Source organism: Anopheles merus, chromosome 3R (genome assembly GCF_017562075.2).
Source record: "Anopheles merus strain MAF chromosome 3R, AmerM5.1, whole genome shotgun sequence".
NCBI classification, from domain to species: domain Eukaryota; kingdom Metazoa; phylum Arthropoda; class Insecta; order Diptera; family Culicidae; genus Anopheles; species Anopheles merus.
Genome location: NC_054084.1, coordinates 30,149,272 through 30,168,216, shown reverse-complemented (window position 1 = coordinate 30,168,216; position 18,945 = coordinate 30,149,272). Strand labels below are relative to the sequence as shown.

The following is an 18,945-nucleotide window of genomic DNA, read 5'->3' as shown; positions in this document are numbered from 1 at the left end:
AAAGTCATTATACAAAATTTTTGGTTCCACTTTTAAAGATACACTTAACCTGTTGACAATTTCATAACAACGCCATGGTTAATCACAGCTCAAATCACAGCTGGTCGGTTTCATTTGCCATTACCCAAATCGATTGCCCCCCCCCCCCCCCCTCTGCACACACACACTCAAGGGTTAATGGAGGTCCCGCCGATATCTATCCGATTACTCCCGCGTGCCATAATCGTTCCCAGGCGGGCCATTTCGAGCGCAGCACAAGGCATCCGACCGGTAACCTGAATCTTTGGAACCGCTTTTACCGTAATTGTCGTAAATCGCACTGCTCTTACAACGCTCCAGACCAGTCGTTGAGTCGTTTAGGGTGCTGTTCGTTACTCTGTTTCCCAAAAAAAAAAACTGAAAAAAAAACACAACCTCAAGAGTAGAAAGAAAACAAATCTTTCGGTAGAGCGGTTTAGGATCTCTCCCACCGTGCGAGCAGCGATGATACGTAATCGAACCCGGCGCGGTATCGGAACCATTCAAAGGCACTTGAAATCGAGCTGGCTGGCACGCAATCGTACGGATTCGATCGCAGCGACTGCTCGAAAGCGAGTCGCGCCGCGGGCACAAACCCGGGAAAATACGTGGGGATGCATCAGCATCAAACCTCAGCCGATGTTTACATGATTTACATTAATAAGTTTTAGCTTTGCCGCGCACGAAGAAAAACAAAAAAACAGGGGGAAGTCATCGACTTCTATTCCAGGAAAAGAGGTAGTTTCGGGTGGGTTGAAATAGATGGCAATGGGTCCCTGGCGGTCCCAATTCGAAAACAAAGACCCGGGGCGTGAGTTTATGTGAAGTGTGTGCAGTTCCAGCGAACATCAAAACAACGCCTGAACGCCTCTTTTGTTGCACAGACGCGCTGGAAACAGGGTCTTCATTGGTTGGGACGAAATCGGAAACCGAAACCTACCAGCGCTCTTGCAGGCAGGCGAGGGCATTCAAGATCCCGGTGCAGTGTGGATCCCATAACGATCCCGAAAGCAGTTTCTAGCGACAGCTTAGCTCCCTGCTATTCCACCAAAACGATCCGCCTGCAGCGGCTGCCTGCATTAGCATAAGTCTAGTAGGTCCAACGCATCCCCTGTGGTGGCAGTTCGCCCGTATCTCCTACGCATTGCAGCCACATATAGGTCATCTTTGAAATAGGGCCACTTTCGCGGCAGTTTCATTCAAGCATTTTATTGCGGATAAGTGATAAGTGCATGGGCATTTGCATCCTAAAACCGATCGGATTCCTCCATTCTTTCTCGATCGCCGGGCACCTGTTTGCACTCACCCCAAAAACGGTAAAAAAGGGAAAGCAGCGATTAGTTGGGACATTGCATTGCAGAGACAGTTAGTCAGACACATACCACACGCGACATACGACATTCTGGATTGTCGTTCAAAAAATGATGGCGGAACTATTAGCTACCTTGCTAAGCAGCTTGCATCATCATTTACGGAAAGGTTGTCGCATTTCTGTCCCCCTTTACCAAGAGTAGCAACTTTCACTTCCTCGCTTTTGGTGCATTATGCGTAGGAGGCAAGAAGAGTTGGGTTGATGAAGGAAGTAATTCCATTCATATCCTATAAGACTGATCGTCTAATGGGCTAATGCAGTCACTTCGGCTTGGGAAGATAAAAGCTTGTCCTGCAGGTGGACCGGTAGAATGAAGTGATTTGAGTTAGCGTGGTTTAAATCGAAACGATATTCAAATTAAAGCAACGCATTGCAGCCTATACAGGCTTCGAGGTTTCCAAACATATGAACACATATCAACGAGCACTTCATAAAAATCCCAGCTAGTGTGGTTGATAAAACAGACCATTTATTTTAATACTTCGAAGAAATTTGGGATCTTGGGGAGAGTGTTCTTAACTCCAAACCCATGTTCGGCAATGTGTGTATGCCGTCGATTCGACGAACCACTTACACTGTTGTTCCGTTTTGTCATTTCTTAGTTGCTGGGTTGTTTACTTTCATTGGCCCTTTTTTCCCTTACGACAACGTCGTCCGCAACGCCATCCATCCGACCGACCCGCTTTGCGCTTTGTTTATTTATTTATTCAAATTTTATTGCATTTAGATGACCACTAAAGTGAGGCGGCGGTCGCGATCGTCTATCGGCTGCTGCTGCTGCTGCTGCAGCAGTCACAAATGGTTGAAGTCGTCCAACTTGTTGATGCAATGGCGCCAAACCCAGGGTATGCGTTACATATATCGCGCATCATAACTGACCAGCAGAAGCAGCCTAGGCCTACTAGACGAGTTGTCGCGCACTGGGAGCATCAACGGGGAGCATCTCCTTTGCAGGCAGGTTTCTCCTAACCACCACGGCATAGGAGATTTAATTACTCGCGCCCATGATGGGGAGGAACTGGGCTTGTCTTTCGCGGGAAGCAATTAAGATTAATGATTTATTTATTGACCTAGCCCTATCGAATGCCTATCGTAGCTGGAGAGCAGCTCGTTTCTGGCTCGTTTTTTTGTCACAGGCTTTGGATTAGCTACAGGGATATCTGTGTGTGCGTTTGAATGTTGACAAACGGCCACGCACGCTAGAAAGCTGCCAAAGAAAGTCGGACGGACGGAATGGATGGAAGCAGCTAGTCTTACGCTGGGTTGCACTGCAAAGATGCGACACGAGATGCGAAGATGTTGTTTATGTCGATCCGGACTGTCGATGTACAAGCGGCGTAGGTTTCTTGTACCTGCTTGTCAAACTCTAATCTAATCTCGTTGTTTTTTTCTCCTCTGTGTCATGATAAACAAGAGTCCTTGTTTTGTCACCATCGCAAATACATCAATCAATCAGCCTGTCGATTGGAACCGATAGGATAGCGACATGGAGGATAAAATTAAGCCAGCTGGCGTTACTGCTACCGCTAGGTACAGTTCCATGTAAACCCAGGTAGTGATCTACTTTCCGACAGGGCAAACGATCGTCTGCATCTAGATACAGGTAACACCAGCAAACAAAACAGAAGAAGAAAGGATCCTGTCTTCCACTCGGGAACCGGGATCCGCTGAGCTGATTTTAATCCTCAATATTTACTTCGCGCTACAAGCTACAAGTCTCTCTTTGAAGGATATCGATGCACGCTCCTATCTTCCCTATGTACCGTTGAGCCGGTTTCTTTTGCTTTTCAATGACATTACACGCGACAGCCCGAAAGGCGGATAATCTCATCGCTTTAATCCACACGCACCCAGTGGATGCCCTCCCGTGGCGAAGGCCCAGCAGGGTACGAAAGATGATCGGTACGCAAAAGATCAATATAATCATCGCAAAAGGGAGTTGTCCTTCGCGGTCGTGTGTGAGGCTTGGTTAAAGGGAAATCATTGGGAAGTGGTGTCTGTATGTTGGGCAGGAAAAATAGGACACTCCTCTTGGGAGGTTTTAAGGCTGGTGACTCTGCCTGCTAATGAGTAGGTTGAGCCCAGCGGCCCTGTGCCAATTGGATGAATAATGGTAATCGGTAAGGGATAAAGGGTTGGTAGTTTCTTTTGGTATGATATATCATTGCAATAAGACCGATGCTTGCTCTGCCACAGAGCAAAGTATTAAATGTTGTCTGAGGGTCTGAGAGTTTACAAATCCAGGTCATGGCAGGATCATTAAATATCCCTTTACAACCAACATTATAGGGAAATAATACTTCTGATTGCTTTATTTGCAAGCATTGACATCTATTAGACAAGTCTTACGATTAACTTTAGAAAATTAAACTGCTCCTTAAACTGCATCATTCCCGTCCATGACCTTCCACATCTTTGGGCATGATCCGGCGCCACGGCTTTGTTTGCTTTAAAAATAAACATAGTTTATTCACGTTCCAAACGACCATCCCGGCACCATAAAGAACTCCGAGTCCGATTGAAGGAAAAAAACCTTTTAAAATAACCCTTTTTATTTTTGTTTCCCCTAATGTGAGCTCGGGTTGAGCCTGGTGGTACCTTTATCTTGGGTTTTTTTGTTTTTCAATCGGTGGAAAACTACACGTACCACATGGCCGTCACGTTTCCGGGTTCTAGCCATAAACCAAAAAAGCATCATCTCTGTGTCGTATAAAAAAGGGTAACAAAACAAAGAAGCAACGAGCTGTACTTTCAAAGGCTATCCCTTTTTACCCCTTCTTTTTTGTATCATTGAGCCGAAACGACCCATTCGCCGGGAGTAAATCACACCTATCCCAATTAATATCTTCCTCGATAATTAGCCCCGTGCAATGATGGGTTCGATTCGTTTCATACGGCTTAAAAGGTTAGGTACCCTTCCGTGGAGGGTTAGCATTTTAGTGTCAACCGATTTTGGGATACAGAAAACAGCTTAGATTCGGTTACCGGTTGGCAGTAAGCCGTACAGCAAACAGCAAGCGAGCAGTTAACCCAAAATCAATTGCTTGCCGGGTGAAAGGTGCCCCATGTGCGATGTAACATTAATACCGGCAACGCACCGTTCCCTGGAGGTGCATTAGCGCTGAGCGTACCCCTGGGGAAATCTGCATGTCAATGGGATGTTGCAGTTGCAGCACTGCAGCCAGATTGCATCACATCTATTTCCCTTTCTGTACGCGATCAACAGCTGGCTGCAGGTTTCGGTTGCCGCTGTGTGCACCGGGAAACCGGGTCGAGTACCGTTTTAGTGGAAGCCTTTTCTCCCCAGTATCAATTACCAAACCTACCTATGCAAGTTTCCCATCTACAGCTGTGGACAAAAAACGCACACGCACTCTATTCGCTGTTGCCCTAAATGAGACCTCAAACGCACAATTTCTGTCGCATTCGCCGCGGCGCACAAGCGCAGTCCGCCCCGAGCCAGTGTCGAGCCGATTTGATGTATTTCTCTTCTTTTTTATGTGTTTGCCTGCTATCTGCATGCATGCATTCTGGCTCCATGCAAGTTTTACGGCCCGGAAATGAATTTGAAAAAATGTGTTTTGAAACGCTTTTCCACGGAAAAAAGGTGCAACATACGCGGCTGTCACCAAAAAATTGACGGGCTCTCGATGGGCTCTCTCGACACGGCGCACGGCATAAAAGGTGTGTCCCGCGCTGCATCGATTTTGGGATGGTACTTATGTTTCGGGTGAAATTTGATTGAATTTCAACGGTCACACGACCACATGGCCCCTATTGTGGAAGTGTTTGAAAGAGGCATTTGGGTGGATTAAAAAACGGTTTTAATCTGATGGCTTCTTTTTGTATTCGTTGCGTAAAGTAAAACTATTCAATTTTGGTATTTTTTAGCCTGAGTGTATGCTAGATTAAAACTAGAATGACACAATTTGAAATGAACAGTTTGCACGCTACGCTACGAGTGTACACAACACAACAAACATCCACAACACACAAATTGCTTTCCAATCTAAATCTAACCCAAAACCGGAAGCTGATGCGTGAGAAAATGCATGAATTCAACTACAAAATCTTCTACTTGACAATGCATTTCTGAGTTGATTGCTTTCTGAATGTAGAACCAAAACGAACCATGATGTTTATTTGGTCAATACGTAGCAAAAGCTAGCAGCGTAACTATTTGAAGAATTTAAAGAAGTGAAACATTCTCGGCATAGATCGTACATTCTCGCATTGCAAGAGACAAAACATTCCTTCACACGTGTGCGTGATCTTCCTTCAAATTCCTATCTCCATTCGCCTGTCTGCCAAGTTATCAAACCTGGCCTCAAGGTAGTTCAATGCAATCTCCCGTTCCATAAATAAGTCATTCAACTTCGTCGAACGTCTGATAGAAACTAAAGCCTTGCTGAACGAACTCCACTGACGGACCAGACGCCAGGCAAGATAATTCCTGCAATGCGTGTAGACATTTCAACTATTTTGTCTACTTTGTCGAGTGCAATTCCCCATGCAGCCCCTCGGCCACCTCGGATGGCATGCAAGTGCATAAATCGGTGTCAATCGACGAGCGAACGTGTTTACCCGCCGTACGATCCTGTTTGGTAGGGGAAGATCTTCTCCTCCCTATATGGCAGATTTTGATCGCAGTGGAATGAAGAAAAAAACAAGGCACGCATAGGGTAGCTCAAATGGGCACACACACTACTTAGCAGTCCGGTTTATCATCTGGTGTCTCGAATGAATCAATCCATTGCCGAAATATTGTATCCACCGTCAATAAATTAGAAACCTTCTCGAAGCTAGCCATTGGCCATTGGCTGTATCTGAGCACCGTTGATCACAGATTTCGCTCAACCGGCAAAAGATTAAGCCGATCATCTACAAACAGTCTAGGAAGGCTGCGTGTTGCCTTTGGAAGAATGCGAAGCCTCAAGTGGCTTTGAACTGGATTTTGGCTCGCGCCATCACGCGCCACTGAAAGAAACCTGATTTATGCATCCTCTCAACGCAGATTGTAATCGTAGGCGATTGAAGATAATCTTGGGTTGGTAACAGGTACCATGGAGTCATTTGTAAAGAAACGAACACATGAATTAGAGCGTATGACAAGAACCTTCAGCACATTCTGGGTGCAATAAATTCTAACTGACCGAAAAACAACGTTCCATCGGCTAATAAGCTTTACTAATAAGCATACTTTGCGGTGATGTAAGACTGTTAACCTTTTGGAACAGGTTCTATCAATCAATTTGTATTAACCAGTATAGACAATGACGAGTATTAAGCGCTTCATTAAGAGTATAATCAAAACAATCCCAAGAGAACTTCAACCGCAACACATGCTTACATTAATTATAATTTGCGCGGACCTGTTTGTATGGCTGGAGCCTTCCATCTACTGCCTGCAAAAACGGTACAAAGCTCCACCGTGAGTCATGAACTCCATCGGTACTTCCCCGGACTTTTTTGCCCCGCAGGAGTTCGCTGGGGGAGTTCCCCGAATTGCTAAAAAGGGAAGCATTCACCTTTGGCACCTTATCCTCAGTAAATAAGCAACGGAATAGCTCTGCATCGGGCGAGTGCTACTTCTCGCTTTACTACAAAAGCAGGAACAATTCCGTTCCGTTGCCTCAGACACAGGGATACCACGAACGAGGCCACATCGAACCGCACCAAGATGGCACTCCTCCATCGAGTTGTTTTCTTCACCACCCTAGCGATGGCCGTTTGTGGTGAGGAACTGTTTACACAAACTGTGCCGGACGATTTCTACCAGCGCAAAGATCTCAGCGACTGCCTGGAACGGTTTCATGCACCGAAGTTGTACGACAGTCAGTGTTTAATATTCGGTGGCACACAGGTGAATGTGACCGAGTTCCCCCATATGGCCGTGCTTGGCTGGAAGGTAGAAGAGCTCGGCGAAGGTGCTGACAGTGGTGATGATGGTGCTGGTGTACGGTGGCAGTGTGGTGGATCACTCATTACGGTGAAGTTCGTGCTGACGGCAGCACACTGTGCGGCAGACGCAAACAACATCCCGCCCCGGCTGGTACGGTTGGGAGATGTAAATCTCGCCTCGACGAAAGATGATGCATACGCGCAGCAGTTCGACATCCTACGTATCGTGCGTCATCCGGAGCATCGCTTCTCGAGGAAGTACTTTGATCTAGCCCTCGTAGAGCTGGATGGTGTCGTAAGGTAAGCTGCTGCTTTTATGAGGTTTTTTCGTTCGATTAAATCCAAACCCTTCGCTTTTGCAGACTCACAGAAGGCGTTTGTCCGGCATGTCTGTGGACAAACAGCAAAATCCTACCAGCGCAATTCTTTCAAACGGCCGGCTTTGGGGAGATAACCTTGGGTGGAGGATCGGTGCCGACACTGCTGAAAACTGCGCTAAGTGCAACCGACTCTACCGAGTGCTCCGAATCGTTCAAATACACACGCGGCCTACCGGAAGGCATCAGGCACGATCAAGTGTGTGCCTCCATGCTAAACGCTGACACCTGCCAGGGTGATTCGGGTGGACCGCTGCAAGTCTCGCTACGCAGCTACAGCACCGAGCACCCGTTCCTAGTGGCGCTGACGTCGTTCGGAAGGGGCTGCGGGGTAGGATCGTCGGGCGTTTATCAGCAGGTAGCCGCCCACATTCCGTGGATCGAATCGGTAGTAAACGAAACCATGGATCCGGTTCGTTGCACAGAGAAGTATGGGGCGTTCCGATTGATTCGCTCGCTGGAGCCGGAGTGTAGCTTGCGGGGGCAGAGGCAGAGCCGTGTCCGGTTTCTGTGGCCTGAAGGAGAAAAGGATGTCAAGAAGTATTGCAGTGGAACGCTGATTGATTACAACACGGTGCTAACGTCGGCAAGTTGTACCGAAAACGCTGCCGGAGTTCATCCAGTGGAGGTAGAGATTTTGGAAGAAAGAGTGAAAATTGTGGAAATTCAAGTACATCCACAGTTCAAAGAGCTGGCACCTCACCACAACCTTGCATTGGTGCGCTTGGAAAAGTATCTAAATGATACCGAACATGTAGCACCGAGTTGCATGCCGCTCCAGAAAAGCTCTGAAATATGCACCGATCGTCAAACGCACGATCCGGTAGCTTGTTGGGATAAGTTCGCCGAAAAAACCAAGCGGAATCTGCTGAACAAACTTTGCTCCCCACAAAACATACGCTCCAGTACGGTGAGATTGATCTGGTCCGCTCAAGATGACCAACAACAGTCATGTGTAGGAACGGTGATAAAACCAGACACTGTAATCACTTCAATACGGTGTATGGTCGAACGCGGCGACACACCTCCGGTGGAAGTTACGTTCAATGATATGGGTATTGAGAGGCGAGTAAAGGTTGTGAAAACTCTAAAACATCCCGGAAATAAGAAAGGAAGCCCTAACCGTGACACTGCACTGCTGCTGTTAGCCGAACCGCTTGAAAACCTGATACCCAACTGCATTCAAAGCTTGGTTGCTGACAAACGGTTCAACAGAACGCAGGTGCCTGTTTACAAGCAAGATAAATCAGCAGGAATTCTTGGACTTCCGGCAAGCCGAATGTGCCATGGTCGTATGCTGGACAGCTTCCGAGAGTTGGTAGGTGAAACCGTTGCTCACAGTTCCCAATACACATGCTGGGATACGGACCAACGGCTCGTCCCCGGAACGATCCCCGTCGTACGCGGGGCAGGTTTGTTGGATGAATCTAATCGTTTCATCCACGGTGTGACAACAGATTTTAGCACCTACGGCTCCGTAGATCCCCTGATAAGTGTAAACCTTACCTCGTACAACGACTGGATAACGCGCTTTGTACTGTACCGACCACCGAAGCTGGAGCTTGTGTTTCGTGGCGGTGAGGATGAGTTCGATTTCGGCAGCAGCTGTGTGCTGAAGAATGGCACCACGGGCAACTGCATGCCGGAGTATGGTTGCGAGCGCACAATTAATGAGGCGAAAGGTGTGCAAGACATTACGATTTGTGGGTTTGAGGGAAGTGTCAGTTATGTTTGCTGCCCAATAGGACATCAGGATTTTCCACCAATTCCCGAGATAGAGCATCCGTCCGTTGTTCGTGTGTTACCTTCGCTACCGTATGAGAACGTCCGGCTCATTGCGTTTGAGTGACTGACTGACTAGATTGTAAGTCCGTGCGTACTTTTGTAGCATGTGTGTAGTAGAAGAACAAGAAGAACATACCTGAAATTGAAGAAAAAGAACAAATACAAATGGTATGTTAGAATGAGGGGCAATTAAGGAAGAAAGCTAAAATGGCATCTGATTTGTTTGTTTACATTCTTGGTTTTTTCTTTCTTCTGTTGCCGATTATCCCTTCAATTCCTTGTGGAATGAATGGCTTAGCACAGAAACACACCCATCCATATGCTCAAACCGTGCAGTATTGCAACAAAACTCGACTGTCTATAGTAATATTTCTTTCACTCTGTCCGTCTGTCCTCTATCGAATCCGTTCGCAGGCATGCCACAGTTGAGAGCGATGAGGAACAAAAACCCAAATCCTCACCGACAACTGCTGAACAGCTCGGCGTGCAGATGACATTCCGCTTACTTGCCGTGAGTAAGTGTGCCTTTCCGATGCCGGGCCGCTGCTGCCTGCCTGCTGCTCTTAGCCTGCTTTCGGCCGATCTCGACACATTCCGCGCATAGTCCGACAGCGGGCCCCGGGTAGACTCTTGGCCGCAAAGACACACGCACGCACGCAAATGTGCGACGAAACCTTGGTTTCGGCTAGAAGCTGGGAACCCGCTGAGGCCAAACCGTCTAGCAACGACGACAACGACGACAAACTGTTTCGTGGCCTGCTTTCAAGTTGGCAGCTCATCATCGTCATTGCGGAGGGCGGCGTTGCGTTTTGGGTTTGGGTTGAGGAGAGGTAGAGAGAGAGAGAGAGAGCACGCGATTGCGTTACAGATATTGAAGATCCTGCGTTTGAACGCACGCAACAACATCCGTGAAAGGTTCCATCTGGACCGAATGTTCTGAAAGTGACATTATTTATTTGCATTTCATCGGCTTAAGCGTACGATCGATCGAGGTTATGTTTTTCCTTTCAATGCCGTTGCTCAAGCGGGTTAAGGGAGAGAGGCATTGCCACACGCCGCACTAATGCGAATTGCGCAGGGGGTTTTGGGGTGGAGATGATGATGAAATTCGGTAATTTTAGAGTATGCATTTCCCCGCTGGGTAGCTAATGGGCATTGGGAAGATGACTACACATCAGCGCGTGTGAGAATGAACTGATTTATTTCGCTCTTAATCGAGCGTATCCAAATGAGGGAACTGTTCTTGATGCTGTTTCTTTTCCAGCAGAGCGGATTACGTACGCGGTGGGAAGCATTCCAAGGACAGCGTTTGGACCACATTCTAGCGCATGTGGGACGACTCGTACAGAAATGATTTAATTTACAGACCCGCCTCTTACCTCGTTGCTTGCGTTGGGAAAGTTAAAGAAACAAAACCCGCTGGGGACGAAAGTGATTTTCCCTTCCAAAAAGGAACATATGTTGACATAAGTTGTACACTTTGGTTTTTTGTCACACTCTCCACCTTACCAAAATGAGCCGTCGTCGTCGTCGTGCATGAAAACGGGACCGGGGCTGAAAATTAATATTTGCATTTAATGAAGTTGTCGCCCAACACGTCCCAACATGGGCGGGCAGGACGGCGCCTTCTGCACATGCACAATGAACTGATCATGCGAGATGGAGCGGCCGGCAGTGAATCATTCTCCAAGCCCTCAAGGGTGGTGTGCAACATGATACGCTCTGCTGGTGTGGCGGAGCAAAAGCGGAAAGCGGATAAATGATAAAGTTGCTGACGCGTGTATGTGAAGACGGATGCTCCCTCTGGCTTGGGAGTCTTCTTGAGTTTTTTTTATTGGCCTGTTTCTACCACTCAGAGAGTCAACTTCGTGTGAACTCCCCGTTTTTGCCCTTTTCTGCCCGATTGGAGCAAGAAGTAGCAAGTTTTTGTGCTGAACTTCCTCTCCCGGGGTATCATCGTGCATGTTCTGAGTGCTGACGTTGACGTTGTCGGGCACAGGGAAGCGAACCATCCCGAGGCGATGCACATAGATAAGGTAATGGAGATGTCCACCGGTCGGTGAGATGATGCATTCGATAGCAAAAAGGTCACCAAGCTGGAAAGGCGGAGCGTTTTTGTGCAGGGAGAGCAAGTATTATGACATGCCCGGATGCAGTCCGGGCTAATTGAACACTTATCGTCTCGCTTGACACTATCATGTGTCATGGTGTTTTTACTATTTTGTTAGCTCAATCTGTCAAAAGGCCGCAGTATTTAATAAACGATTCACAGTAAGACTAAACAGACGTAATCGGTACGTGCGCTGAGCCGAAATCGCTGGAGCAAATAAATCTAAAAATTCCGCCATGCAATTAAATTATGCGCAAAAACACCACACCCGGTTGCCGTGCCACAACAGCAGCACATACGGCATGCGGCAGCAGCAGCTCGTGCGTGTCTAATTTGTGAGTGTTTTGTTTACACGATAAATTAAGCTGCCCCTGGGTTTTGGCTTAAAAATAGCTTCACTTTTGCGTGCCGTTTTCGTCTCAGCGCCTTCAGTGTCCACTAATCATGCATACAAAGCCACACATAAATAAAACCCGAAAATCGCATTACAATGTTGGGGAGGGGCACCCCTTAAAACACTGACCAGCAAACCATGAAGGAGTCAGATTGCGTGTGATTTCCCCTTGTCAGATGTTAACTTGTTGCGCTTTAATTCGCACACGTTTGATAGGGGGTGCGGAAAACAGGATGAATCGGCAAAAAAAAGGAAGCCTTTGCCGGCTGCCCAATGATGTTTTACGATGCTTCAAAATGCTAGTCGAAACGGGGAAAACAAAGTGCACAAAATCAACCAAAAACCACTCAATTCTGTCGCGATGGCATCGATTTCGCATCAAAGATTCCGTTTGCTGCTGTTTGTATCGATTACCCGCGAGCAGGGGGTAACATACGATACGCGCGAAGGTCGGCCACAAACCGGCGGGAAACGGGACAACCACATACAGACACTTAAGAAAACGCACCGAAGCTGAAAAGCGATTTTAAAAGCGTTACGCGACCAAACCGCGGTTCGGTGCGACCGGTGCGCGGTCGTCTCGTAAACCACCTGTCTTGCGCGCGGCGCTTAACATAAGCCACCTAAACCCTTTCCATTCCTCTACCTCCGTTGTTCCTGTTGCTACATTTTATGTGACTGGTGTTTCGCGTCGGCACTTAATTAGTGTGGTCCGTGGTGTCGCACGGGCGACGAACGCGAATGACGGCAAATCGCGCAATTCACTTGTGCCCGCGCGGGACGGAACTGCGAGTGAAAAAAAAACACACACACACACATATAATCGAGGTGGAGGGAAAGGGTTAATTAGGAGGAATGCTTTTTATTTTAATGTTTAATTTGTCCCGGCAATGGGCGACGGGACCAGGGGGACAGGATGAAAATAGTTCATTGAATTCAATGAGCAGGCGAAACAGCATTTGAATGTGGATGGGATGGGGAAAGCGGAATTCCAAAGCAGTGGGGGAAAAAAGGGGTGGGCAATACAAATTTTTAGCTTTGCAAATGACGATATAAACGGGTGACAGCGTAGAGATGCTTCTTTGCTTCTATCGCACCCATAAATCGAGCAAAAAAAAAGCAAATCCACAAAAAAAAAACAAAAACGAATAAAATATACAAATACGGAGATTGCGATCATAAAACCGCGCGCGTGATAGTGGACCGAAATTCCGAAATGATTTATTTAAATGTATTCACCTTCCACTTAACCAGTTGGCGTGGATTTTTACTAAAAAAATAATAATAAAACACCGCAAAGAAGCTAGCAAAGCACTGTTTTATCGGAAACGCAGCATCATACGAAAACACAATGCTGCGCCTAATTGACTGTTTGGCTTTCACGTGAAAGGCGAATCTCTCGTCCGCCCCGGTGGATGTCGTCTCCTACGGACAGACGTGTGTACCAAACGACACGGGACTCTAACAATGGTGCGCATTAAATTGATCAATATTGAAACAGTTGAAAGCCACACTGGACCTGGGCGACCCACCGGCGGGATGTTTGACTTCCGACTTCTGAAGCTGAAGCACTGTTTGATGGCCAGTTATCACCTGCACTTCTTTGCCGGAGGGTACGATCGAAAGGAAGAAGGTTCTTTTTTCCTGTTTGTTCAGTTTTATTATCCCTTCTGTGTAATGTGTAATGAGTGTTTGCTACCGTTTTTTTACTCCTTTCGAGAACGAGAAGCGTGAAAAGGCAACGGTGAAGTGAACGGGTACTTTAATGGACGCTTTTCTTTAAACTCAAATTAAACACAATTAAACACACGATTGGGAATGGTCGTCTTCCGGTCGACAGTAATTTGGAGATTGGGAGTTATTTTTCCCCGAAAAAGGAGTTTCATACTATTACTGTCCCCACGTTATTACCTCATATCTCCACTGGCGGTATCCTGGATCGAAGGACACCATGCCGGTATCGATCGTGTAGATCGCGCTCATCGACAGGGGCCTCAGCCTCGGGCGCTTTTCCCGCGGATACATTCCCCGTGCGGACACTTTTAAACACTTTTCAATACACAGCCGCTATTTCACAAACAAATGTTGACTTATGTTGCGCAATCGAGCGAAAGGTTTTGAATAGCACTTGAACTGCACCACTATTGCACCACGAGAATTTAATCGCGTGGGATCGCACTCGTGCGAAAACCCCCTGTGTGTGGGCACTTCGAAACCCCACAGCTTTAACCCTGTTCTACAGAGGCTAGTAGCAGTAACTAGTTAGAAAATAGCAAAAACCTTCACACACTTTGCTTTGCGCGAGAAACAACAAAATTTTGGCACGGCACCGGTAAAGGAGCTCTAAGACCTACACACATGCACACACCGTCTCCGTCGAACGCGTCGTCGGCAACTGGACGCAAAGGATGGCATCCGAAAACGACCCGGACGATGGCTCTGGTGTGGCTCTGGTTGCGCACCCGAAAAGTCCCTCCGCTCGCGCTCTCCTACTCCCGCTCTCAAGGTGACCAAGTGTGCAAAAGAAGTTCATCGAATTTTCTGGACCCCTGTTCGGTCCCGCCATTCACTTTTCCGTGTGTGTGTGTGTGCTGTGTGTTGGAGGGTTTTTATTGAAGCCACCACCACCGGCCCCCCCCCCCCCCCAGCTCCTTTTGTGACTCTCTTTTCCTTTTGGGTCGCAGATTCTTGTGCACGTGGCCACAGGAAAGAGAGACAGGTAAGTGGAGCCGTTCCGTCCCAAGATTTATGCTCCCGCGTCGACCGAGAGCGAGTTTACCATTTTGTCGCGTACCATCAGATCAGAGGCATGCAAAAGTTTGGTGCTGTTGGACAAACTTTGGCGTTTTTTTTTTTTGGTTTTGGTTTTTGTCCCCAAAAACTCTTCAGCACCGGTAGTGTGCTGTGTGCTACGGAAGATTTTATTTACACACTCATTTAACCGACCCAAGGTTGACCAAGAGGTTGGTTGCTTGGGGAGATAACATTTCCCTCCGCACACTTTCAACCTGCCCTGCTATCCAGGGTTTGTGTCTTTGGTGTTTGAAGATGTTGCGAACTCCGTGAGCAGTGTCATGGCTCGTGTCGTGTGCTATTAGATGCTTCGCATCCTCACCATTGATCCAGTGCCAGCAACTTTGAGAAGATTAATTTCCCAACATGTCTCAACCAAGTGCGCAATCCAGCGTAGGAGATGAATATATGCGAGTAAGAGGCAACCGCGATTAACTTATCGTTTCTTAACGCAATTTGGGCCCCAGAAACGCGTCGTTAAATCGAAGGCTTCAGCTCCACGGATTGATTTAATCGAGCCGGCTACCGGATATATCATGGAGAGATGGCGGTGCAGAGCAAATTTGGAGGCAGGAGCGCTTGCCCCTTTTTCTTCCTTTCTATTGCATTTTGCGAATGTTACCGCAGAAGAGGAGAATGGTTCGTTATCCCTTTTTTTCCTGTCAGTGTTGTTACTGTTGTGTGGACAGGTTTTTCGGCAATCCTGTTTCGGTTTCAGCACCGATTGGGGGTGTTTTGTACATCTCCCCACTGCCCCCTTCTGGGTTTGCACACACCATTGCGGGCTATCAATTTAAGGGGGACGCTGTATATTTGGAGTCGTGAAAGAAAACAGGTTTATTGAATTTTTCTGTCGTGGCTGATGCAATTTAAAGCAAAAGAAAAACACAAACCACAGGAAACAAATAAAAAAAACAGTAACACCATATCGTAGAGGTCGTTTGAACGATGAAGGTTGTTTGTTTCAGGTGGAATTCATTCTGGATGGCAGGACTGGCCTTTCTTTTGGTCACCCAAAAAACGGGTCCTATTTTGGAGATAGTGACTTTCTCTCTAACTTCAATCGACTTCGGAACTATGGGGAAATTCTTTTCTCCCGATTTTATTTATATTCCGACTCCTTGCGCAATCACACCTCACTTTTATCCGGGTAATTTATGTTCAATCTTCCCTCAGGCGGGACATGGGCCTGAGTGCGTGGCATGATCATACACCGTAAAGGAGAATCGAACCGTTTGCCATTTGAGATGGGCTGTAAATCACGCGAAAGGAAACCTGAAATAATTATAAATATCTCGATATAGTGCCATAAAGACGATGGTGTGTGAGTGCGCTCACCTCCATTAGTGTGGTGGATATAAAGAAGAAGGTTGACATCGATCATGTTGGAAGAGAGGAGGCAAAGCTTGAATTACACTGTGAGTTGTATAAGCCTGATGCTTAATTATATTACGATTGTGTTTTTCGTCCAAAATTAAGTTGTTACTGGAGAGGCTTCAAACGGAACACCTCACATGCTGTGTTGAGGTGAGATCGGAATCTGGACGAGTAACTCAATTAAAATAGTTGAATTAGAATTTCGAATGGACATCTGGCTTCATTTGAAATGAAGAGCTGCTTTTAACCAGGAATTAATCAACCGACGCTTCTGGGCAAATGATGATGCTCTATGAGCTAAAACTGAGCACCTATGATCACCGTTCCATAATGATCTTCAAAGTCTCCGCGTCTTCTTCCTCGAAAAACAACAACAAAAAACTACTCATTCCGCACCCATTTTGCACACGACCATGTTCCAAGTGATAAAATTTGCCTAAGCTTCCCTTAACCGCTACGAACCAAGCGTCGCATCTCCAAAGTAACACAAAAACACAAACTGATTGAAATGCTTTGCAACTTTAGCATCTTCTTAAACCATAGTTAGTATTCGACTCCGGGTTTCCTCCACCCGTCCAGCACGCTCGCTGTGGAGTAAAGTGGATTTTAGCATTAATGCGTACATTAGAGCCGCGCCGTGCTTTGCTCCAGCGTGAAGCGTTGGGCAAGGTTAGGTTTGATTGGTTGAGCGACCTAGCAAAGCCTGAGACCGGAGCAGAGCTCACTGTCCGCAGTCTGGTTGAAAAAGACGCACAAACCGGTCGAAAAATACCTTAACCGGGGTGGAGGTTGGGAAGCCGTTTAGATAGTCAAACTTGAAGACGTCCGTGTTGGACTTACACGTACGGTCACCCTGGTTATGGTGAACCGTTTGTGGCAGATTCCATCTCAAACCAAAACCTCAAAAAAACCTGTTTGTTTTTCGCTATTCCAACGAGACTCCGTGCCGATTGGTTGACGCTCCATATGCTCATCTCTGGTTTGGAATTTTTCATTCAAATTGACCCGACTGTGTGCTGTAGACTGTTCGAGAGAATAGTAGGAAGCTGCGGTCCGACCGACCTGTCACCACCAGCGCTCGTTAGTCGTGGGTTTACGAGAAGGTGTTAACATGGCAATGATTCATATAATAATGGCACAATTTGTCGTGTTCACTCGATCCGCGCTCAATCTTTCGGCAGGTTTATGGCATTAATATTTGCCTATGAATCGCTTCTGTGATGTTTCAGTTCAGAAATTTGAATCACAAAGCAAGATATTCAATATTAGCTTAGCTTTTTTGTCTGTGTGAATTAATAAAGATATCGATTTGGGGGAGACTTTCAAAACTGCCCTTAACGTCAGTGGATGCTCGTTGGAGTATGCGCACCTAGTCGTTTTACTCATTTCTCAAAGCTATTCCCGGTCGTTGCCTAAAACTTGTCCAAACGTTAACACTTGATTAACATCCGTAAAGAATACAGCAACTCCTCCCTGTTAACGCACACCAATGACCTCTCAGGGAACAAGCAAACAACCAAAAATAGGACAACAAAACACGACCCCAACCTAGGTTCCGTCAGTGGCCGTGCCATGGCACCGTCCACGGCAAGCAGAGCTTGTCCAAAGCCACTCAGCCGCTGGTTTCGCGCTGGAATGGTTTACAGAAATCAGAAATCCAATTCCGCCACGCTGCCAAACTTCAATCCAGCCGGAAAATGCGTCAATTAGTAGCCTAGTCACGTCCCTGGCCTGGGTCTGTAGCGATCCAGGTTCCCGGACACGGCTCACAAACACACGTGTTCTTCGTCTGTTACCTCATACACCTGCGCTGCACTGGTGTACAACTGGTGTGCGCTTGGAATTTAGAATTCATTTCGATACCTTTGGCTATACCTGTGCTGCCACACGGGACAGCGGGATAGATTTTCCATCTTTCATCACCTCTCCCTCTCCTCTTGCATGTCACTATGAAAGGTTAAGTAGAGGGCAGCCAAAGGGGACAGATATTAAACCCGACAGGCAACACCAGGCAAGTGGGGACGGGGACGCATTTTAGTGGACGGACCGAAGTAAAAGGTCGAAATCAAAAGTCGTACTCTGTTCTCCGGTCCTCCGGTTTGGCGTTCTGGTAGCACAATACAGGGAGTCCCCAGCGCCTCTCTTTCTCTTTCTTCTACTACGACTAGAGTCTGTCGAGAGTGCCGTTAAACATCCGGAATTGATTCGTGAACGTGATAAGTTTCGATAAGCAGATCGGTGCACCACGGTGGGCTTGGCATGTAGCAACGTCGAAGGGCAACTGAAGGGACTGCTAATCGTGTAAAGGAGGAGATAAAGCGGCGAACGTGTCAGTTTGGGGAGGCGCTATTGATTTTGAATAGCAACCATACGGTGCATCATGTGCATGTGGCGCGGCTTGGGCTGGGACGACAGGGACCAGAGCCTATTTGCCTCAGTCGGTCGGTCGGATTCAGTCGATTGTAAATTACCTTATCGGTGGCATAGGGAAGTCTATAGTGCGGTGTGATTCATACTCATAATGATGTATGTGATAGAGTGATATTTGCAAAATGTGCCACAAGCTTGTATAAAATCAAAATTCTTTGCTCACGACTCAAGGGTAGACAAAAGCAAAATTATCGAAATCGATTTTTTCTCTTATTCATTCATGTTTTCTATTCCTAGATTGTTTGAGTGTTGTTCTATGCATGTTTATTCGATTAGCTCTATTATGTCATTTTGTTAATGACTGTTAAACCAATTTGACTACATTCTTTTTTTGATGGTTTTACTGTTTCAAGTTCAAGATTCCATTTGTTTTTATGTATCTTTGCAT

At 46.9% G+C, this 18,945-nt stretch overlaps 2 protein-coding genes across 3 annotated transcripts in view; one reads left to right on the top strand and one right to left on the bottom strand.

The window, feature by feature from the left end:
- Positions 1-18,945, bottom strand: part of LOC121595555 — a 108,413-nt gene that overhangs the window by 28,171 nt on the left and 61,297 nt on the right. The window contains exon 1 of one of the 2 annotated variants that reach the window (XM_041919602.1): positions 13,869-14,336. The exons of the other annotated variant lie outside the window; for it this stretch is intronic. Within the exon in view, the coding sequence (XP_041775536.1) occupies positions 13,869-13,982 (114 nt within the window). The 5' untranslated portion in view covers positions 13,983-14,336. Of the gene's footprint in view, positions 1-13,868; positions 14,337-18,945 lie in introns of those variants that run through there. 2 annotated transcript variants of the gene reach the window in all.
- Positions 6,981-9,723, top strand: LOC121595557. Its single transcript, XM_041919603.1, has 2 exons — positions 6,981-7,591; positions 7,654-9,723. Exons 1-2 carry the CDS (start codon positions 7,071-7,073, stop codon positions 9,515-9,517), a joined length of 2,385 nt encoding a protein of 794 aa, XP_041775537.1. The 5' UTR covers positions 6,981-7,070; the 3' UTR covers positions 9,518-9,723.

What these genes read in the sequence shown, in the direction of transcription:
- LOC121595557 (XM_041919603.1), top strand. Translation starts at nt 7,071, where the DNA reads ATGGCACTCCTCCATCGAGTTGTTTTCTTCACCACCCTAGCGATGGCC. An exon ending in GAGCTGGATGGTGTCGTAAG is followed by an intron (nt 7,592 to 7,653) that starts GTAAGCTGCTGC and finishes TCGCTTTTGCAG; the next exon opens with ACTCACAGAAGGCGTTTGTC.